The 7,165-nt window shown below is 54.3% G+C and overlaps 1 protein-coding gene across 1 annotated transcript; it reads right to left on the reverse strand.

The window, feature by feature from the left end:
* Positions 1-424: 424 nt before the first annotated feature.
* Positions 425-5,643, reverse strand: STING1 (stimulator of interferon response cGAMP interactor 1). The gene is made up of 8 exons (XM_021701952.1): positions 5,576-5,643; positions 5,149-5,249; positions 4,438-4,664; positions 4,128-4,311; positions 3,769-3,877; positions 2,400-2,638; positions 1,509-1,695; positions 425-954 (listed from the first exon to the last, which is right to left on the reverse strand). The coding sequence occupies exons 3-8, from the start codon at positions 4,662-4,664 to the stop codon at positions 764-766; spliced, it is 1,137 nt and encodes a 378-aa protein (XP_021557627.1). The 5' UTR covers positions 5,149-5,249; positions 5,576-5,643; the 3' UTR covers positions 425-763.
* Positions 5,644-7,165: the final 1,522 nt, after the last annotated feature.

Here is a 7,165-nt window from a genome sequence, read left to right on the forward strand (position 1 = left end):
TATGCACTCTCTGAAAAAAAAAATTAAAAAAAAGAAAGGGGGCTGTTTAGAAAGGGCAGGTATAAGGAAACCACAAGTGAGAGTGAGTGCTCCAGAGGGGACATTGCAGAAAACCAGGACCATCGCTGGGTCTGAGCAGCATGGGGAAGGGACAGGTAATGGAACCTGGGGAGAGACAGAGTTACAGAGAACATGGCGGAACCATGACTTTAGGTTGGAGATGCAGAGAGCCCACAATGACCTTGGTACTGCAGGGAAGGATCTGGGGAAATAACTACCCCAACCTCACCCCCCTCTTTCCCTCTGTTCCTCTGCTGGGGCTTCCTGTGGACTGAACATGACCAGAATTCAGAGAGCAAGGGAGCCTGTTGATGCCATCCCAGGGCAGAGGAGGCAGGGAGGGGTAGACAGTCAGTCTGGAGGGTCCAATGGAAGACATCTGACACATCCCTTAAGTTTACCTGGCATTTATAGTTTACAAAAATGTTCCATACAGTCAAAATCCTCACAACAACCCTGTGAGGTAGGTAAGACAGTGATTATAATCCCATTTCATAGATGATGACACTGAGGTTCAGAGAGGTAAAACAACTTGCCTAAGGTCGTCTTGAGATGTTAAGTTCAAGGACCTTCTCTGAGAGGCTCCCTGTGGGGGGAAGTGGTTCTGCTGGGCATCCAGCTGCTGAAGAAAGCCCTTCAATCCAGTCTTGTGGATCGAGAGTCTTGGGGAGCACTGGGGGTTCAGGCCAGCAAACCCTGAGCCTCAGAAGACATCCGTGCGGAGTGGGAGAGGCTGTTCCAAGCCACTGATGAGGAGCTTGGGCTCCTGGGACAGCGTGGAGGAACTGGGTACAATCGAGGTGTCCAGGCTGCCCATAGTGACCTCCCTTTCCTCCTGCCGCAAGTGCCGGAGAATCTCTTGGGACAGGGAGAAGCTGCTTCCCTCTGCAGGTTCTGGCACAAGGATGGGGAAGGTGGGGGAGGAGTGCAGTGAGGACCTCTTAGGTTCTCACTTGAACATGCCCTGAGACTTGGTGGGCAGATCTTCCAACACTCCCTCTCCCTCACCTCCCTGCATCCCTCCCCATCCCTGGCCTGGGGCTAGAGTTTCCTGGAATTCTGGAGCTAGAAGTGGTTTCAGAGATAACAGAATTTGACCTCCTCAGTCTTAGAGATGGTGCTCAGAGAGGGGCACAGACCTGCTGCTGAGGCTGCAGCCCCGGTCTCTTTGTCCTGAGCCTGGGGCTCTTCTGCTTCTGGCAATCCCTAGATGACGTCAGGGGCTCCTAGAGCCCATCTCTTACACTCCACCCAGGACCCGTAGCCAGGTACCCCAGAAAGCAACTGAGTGTCCTAGGTGGAGAGGTAGGACCTCTCCTGGGGGAGGAAGAGGCCGGGCTCAAATGCCTTGACCACTTGGGAAGGCCCAGGGCATGGTGTTGCTCTAGCTACTTCTAACCCCTCGGGACATCTGCCTCTTCCTGCCTGGTAGCCTACTCAGTCCTCACCCGAGTAGACAATGAGGCGGCAGTTGTTCTGCGACTCAGGGGCATCTGCCAGGATGTCTTCCAGTATCCGGCAGAAGAGTTTGGCCTGCTCCAGCCGATCCTGCTGGCTAAAGCCAGCTCGGCCATCCTGGGACATGGCAAAAAGCGTCTGCAAGGGGGTGGCGTACTCCAGGACACAGATGCCCACCTGGAGGAGGCGAGAGGAACGCAAAACTCAGCCAGGGCCAGGGCAGACAGACTCTGGACCCTGGTGCCACTGCTAGGGCCCTGCTCCCTCAGCCTGTAGAGATGGCGTTCTGGGAGGTGGCTACCCTGCTGGGATCTATGGTGTCTGGTGGCCTTTGCTCCTAAAATCAGCACCAGGACTGTGCTAGATTTATCTTCCACAGATCCTCCTTCTCGGATCCCAGGGCAAGGCCCACGGAGTCACCTGCCATCAACTGCTCCTGGGGGCTGGGCTCTGGGGTTCAACCCTGGCCTGGGTTTCCCCCCCACCTATGTGAGATCTTTCAGATGTTCTCACATCTTGGTCTAGGGCAGCTTTATGGTCAAGTGCGTGGCTTGTCAGGTTGAAATCGTCCAATTTCTTCCTCGTTCTCTGAGCCTGTACTCAGTTTCCTCATCTCTAAAATAGGGGTCATAGCAGGCCTCACCCCACAGGTGGTGGCAAGGGTTAGATGAGGTGGTCAGATGAATAGCATCTGGTATGCAGTAAGGGCTCAATTAGTGTTACTGATCATTATCATCATTCAGAGCTGAAGCATGCCCAGCTGGGGAAAGTAAGGCTCAGAGAAGGGCAATGAATTTTTATCAGTGCTTGGCCAGGGGTCAGAATTCTGGTGCTCTGGGCCTGACTCCTCCTTAGCAGCACCCACCTCCCCGCACACTCACCGGTTTCCCATTTTCCAGAAGCTCATAGACACTGTTGGTGTAAACCCGGCCCTTGATGCCAGCACGGTCGGCACTTTGCTGGGGCAGCTGATACAGGAAGCGAATGTTGGGGTCGGCCACACTCAGGTCATCAGGCACCCCACAGTCCAAAGGGAAGAGGATGTGCAGCCGATGGCTCCCTATGACCCGTAGCATGTTGGTCTGCAGCTGATTGTACTTGCGTATCCGGGTTGGGAACCCTGGGGTGGAGAGGCCCGAGAAGTCATTCCTACAACCCTATCTCCCACCCAACCCAGGACAGAGACCCAGGTCATTGGTTCCCTCAATGTGTAGGTGCAGGAGAACCAAGGGTCCAGTCCACTTGCACTGTGCAGGAGCCAGGAGGAGCAGAGAATTCAGGAACACTCCCACCCCTCCCTCTACTCGCACCACCTCTCTCTCCCCTCAGTTGTCCTTTGTCCAGATTTCTCTGCTCACCCCACTCCTTCCCACCACAGCTTTTAGGGCTCTGAGAGGCAGGAAGTGCCCTGGAAGGTGACATTCCCAGCAATCCCAGGTGCACGGGGGCTGGCCTCTAGCTCCAGACCTGTTTCCTAGCAGAAGCTAGGTAACAAGGGCAGACGTCAATGAGATATGGGAGAACCACGGCCTTGGCCAGCAAGTCAGAAGAAATGAGACATGACACATGGGCTCACAGTAGAGTGGTCAAGGATCCAGGCTCTGGACAGACCTGGGTCCAAATCCTGTCTCCTCCGCTCACGAAGCTGTGTGACTTTGGAGAAGTCACTTCACCTCTTAGAACCACAATTTTCTTATATCTCTAAAACAGGGATGATGATTATTCCTTGCCCACAGGGTATGAATTAAAAGTGAAAATGCGCACGAAGGGCGCAGAACATACAGTCAATATTCATTGGAAGAATTCATAGTTAACCTGAGAGAAGTCACTTAGTAGCTCTAAGTGCCATATTCCTCCCTGAAAACCAGGCATAATAATATCCTTCATGCCTACAGAATTGCTTTGCGAATCATATGATTCCTGAGGAATAAAAATGCTTTGAAAAATACAGCAGGTTCGGGCGCCTGGGTGGCTCAGTTGGTTAAGCAACTGCCTTCGGCTCAGGTCATGATCCCAGGGTCCTGGGGTCAAGCCCCACATTGGGCTCCCTGCTCAGCGGGAAGCCTGCTTCTCCCTCTCCCACTCCCCCTGCTTGTGTTCCTGCTCTCGCTGTCTCTGTCTCTGTCAAATAAATAAATAAAATCTTAAAAAAAAAAAAAAAGAAAAATACAGCAGGTTCTAGAAACGCAAGTTTTTTGTTTTACTGTCTGTCGTGAAGCTCTAGAAATAGGGGCATAGAGAATGGCTCACCTGGCAGGATCAGCCGCAGGTACCCAATGTAATATGACCATGCCAGCCCATGGGCCACATTGAAGTTCCTTTCTTCACAGACTGCAGAGACCTCAGCTGGGGCTGGGGCCTGTAGACAGCAGGGTGGGCCTGGGGAGCCTCCACGAAGGATAACCAGAGCCCTCCTCCTCAAGAAGATTTCCCAACCAGCTACCAGCTTGCTCCCTTCTCTGCCACTGACCTCCCATTGCAGGACATTATAGGCTCTACTCTAAGGGCCGACCTCTAAACTCGTCCCACTCCCGATACCGAGCTCAGAGTAGGACACACTAGCTGCCGCTTCCACTTGGCCACACCCTCCGCCTCCCTCTGTGTCTTACCTGGAGCCCCAGGAGAATGTTCAGTGCCTGCGAGAGGCCCAGGAGCGCAAGCGTCCAAAGGAAGGGCCAGCCAGCTGGGTTTGGGAGGGAGCCATAGAAATAGCAGGAGAGCAGCAGCAGGGCCCCACCGCGAATGGGGCAGCCCAGGCAAGAGCACATAGCCCTCCAGGAGCTGCCCTGGTACCTACAGGGGACAGTCAAGCTCCGGACTCCAGCCTAGCTCAGCCCGAGAGATTCAAGGAGGGGCAGGGCTGGGAGTCAAGAGAGTAAGACATGTGGGGTGCCCAGTCGCCATGGGTAATGGAGTCACCTGGAATGGAGGTGGCACAGCTCCTCAGTCAGATGGCAGACCCCCTTGAAGAGCAGTCCCAGCTGCAGGGAGGCCAGGTGGAGCACCAGCCATCGGAGAATGTGTTCTGGTGGCTCCCCCAGCCCCCAAAGGGCTGCCAGGCAGACGGCCAACAGGACCAAGGCTGCCTTCTGGGCCCTGGTCCCCCTGGGCCGCGGGATGGATGGGTGCAGGCTAGACTGGGGCATCTGTGGGTACCAAGAAACCCATTGCTGTTATCTATCCTCTCCCTCTCCTACCGCTTCGGGACAGCTCTCTTTCTTCCTGGTGCCCAGCCATAGTCAGAGGCTGGAGATGCCTCTAGGGGACAGGCTGGGCATATAGCATCCCAGCGCTCCTGTCCGGGAGAGATTTGTTGTAAAGGGAGCAGGGGGAGAAGTGCATGTGCTCATATGTCTACAGCCTACCCAACCCCAGGAAGACCACAGGTTGTAGAGAAGAAAGAAGGCAGTGACTGTCCCAGACCCAGACCCGAAAATGTCCTGTGAGGTGCCACCCACCTAGGGACTGTTGGGAACCTGGGCTTCCCTCTCCCCCGAATCCACCCCAGGGAAGACCTTAGTCAGCAAAGGTGACACCACAGTCTGCGGGTGCAGGCAGGGCAGACCCATCTCTGGGTCTCCGGGGGCCTCAGCCTTGGAGCCTGTGCTCCACTCTCCCGATCCTACCTACCTTCTACCTCTGAGACTGCAGGTTGTTTCTGGAAGATGACAAGGAGAGAAGGTCTAGTGCAATGGCTCCCAGCGACCAAGGCCAGCCTCTCTGGGTAAGGCCTGAAAACGAAACTTTAAAAAACAATCTAAACTTTCTCCACAGCATTCCAGCCCTGGCATTTCACCGGACCACAGCTTAAGAGAGGAGGGTATTTCCTGCTCCCCGGGAAGGGGGGAAGGGCTCTGATGAGCCATGCCCCAGTCTTGGTATGGGGAGGGCAGCTTGAGGAGGCCCTCGTTCCGTTGCCCTTTGCTCCCCCTCACCGTCCCCTGCGGCCACAACCCTGAACGCCTCAAGCCCCCACGATCAAACAGACTCTCCAACACCCAGGCAGGACTCCACACGCTCCCAGACAAAGGCAGAACACACACCACACCACACTGACCTGCCTGATTTTTATTCTGATTTCGAAATGCAGATCCTCTTTTTCTGAAGACCTTGGTATGAGGAAGGCGGAAGGAGAATGAAAGTTATTTCCTGTAACAGCAGCCTTTCGGGTAAAAGGCTTTGTTGTAGCAGAGAGCCCTCAGGGGAGTGGGGCTCTGGCTTGCCCCAGCAAGTAGCCATGCCTCTGACTTCTCAGAGAGAACCCGGTGATTCTAGCCGAAAAAGCAGTCTTGGGGAACCTCACCATCAATCATCATCATAAAGTGTTTACCATGTTCCAGATATGATGCTAAGTGTTACACACAGTATGTTACTTAATCCACTGAGCCACTCTGGAAGATAGATATAGTATTAGTCCCCATTTTACAGGGGAGCCATCTGAGGCTCAGTGCGGTGAATGGCTTGCTCTGTGCCTTCCCTACTCGGGAAGGGGTAGGAGGTACCAGGACCAAGTTTCATGCCTACAGGTTCTCCTGGGGTGGCCGGGGGTGTTTCTACTGCTCTCCGGCAAATTGAGAAGCTGATTTGATTTGAGGACAGGGCAGGCCTAGAGGGGGGGATTGGGGTGGCCCCCACAGGGCAGAAGCAGTTCATTCCGCCCAGGTCAGAGAGTCTTCGCCTGGACCCTTCCCCACATCACAGCCAGAAACAAGGCGGGTGACACAGGCATTCATAGATGACACTGGCCTCCCAGGAACAAGACTTCCTGAAAACTCTTGTTTGTGAAAATCACTTCCTATACATGGGGGAGGCCCCTACAACTTCTCTTCCCTAAAAGTGGCTCACAAAGGGACACCGTGAGGTGAGCAAGGGCTCAGCTACATCAAAACCAAAGAAAATCAAGGGTGCCCAAAAGAAGGCCTGAGCAGAGTCCTCCCAGCCCCAACAGCCAGCTCTGCCAAGTAGCCGAGGGCCTCCAGGCTACGGAGGACCCACTCCCCCAGGGGGCCCCACGGTTGCCTGCTCTGCGGCTCTACACTGGTCACTGTTTCCCCCAAACGTGTTCTTCATCCCATCCCTTCCTTCATCCCATCTCCCTAAAACAGAAGTTCCTCTATTTTTTTTTTTTAAGATTTTATTTATTTATTTGACAGAGAGAGACACAGCGAGAGAGGGAACACAAGCAGGGGGAGTGGGAGAGGGAGAAGCAGGCTCCCCGCTGAGCCGGGAGCCCGATGCGGGGCTCGATCCCAGGACCCCGGGATCATGACCTAGGCGAAGGCAGACGCTTAACGACTGAGCCACCCAGGCGCCCCAAGTTCCTCTATTTTTAAGGGCAGGTTGCCACTATGCCTCAGAAGCTTTAAAAAACACACTTGTCATCACGGACCTAGCAATCCACTTCTAGGAAAGCTTCGTCAAGAAATAATCAGACAAGGGGCGACTGGGTGGCTCAGTCGGTTAAGCATCTGACTTCGGCTCAGGTCATGATCCCACAGTCCTTGGATCGGGCCCCGCATCGGGCTCCCTGCTCAGCAGGAAGCCTGCTTCTCTCTCTCCCACTCCCCCTGCTTGTGTTCCCTCTCTCACTGTGTCTTTCTCTGTCAAATAAATTAAAAAATCTTTAAAAAAAAGAAAGAAAGAATCA

Source organism: Neomonachus schauinslandi, chromosome 7, assembly GCF_002201575.2.
Source record: "Neomonachus schauinslandi chromosome 7, ASM220157v2, whole genome shotgun sequence".
NCBI classification, from domain to species: domain Eukaryota; kingdom Metazoa; phylum Chordata; class Mammalia; order Carnivora; family Phocidae; genus Neomonachus; species Neomonachus schauinslandi.

What these genes read in the sequence shown, in the direction of transcription:
- STING1 (XM_021701952.1), bottom strand. Translation starts at nt 4,664, where the DNA reads ATGCCCCAGTCTAGCCTGCACCCATCCATCCCGCGGCCCAGGGGGACC. An exon ending in ACATTCTCCTGGGGCTCCAG is followed by an intron (nt 3,878 to 4,127) that starts GTAAGACACAGA and finishes TGCTGTCTACAG; the next exon opens with GCCCCAGCCCCAGCTGAGGT. An exon ending in CCTGCGGCTGATCCTGCCAG is followed by an intron (nt 2,639 to 3,768) that starts GTGAGCCATTCT and finishes TCTCCACCCCAG; the next exon opens with GGTTCCCAACCCGGATACGC.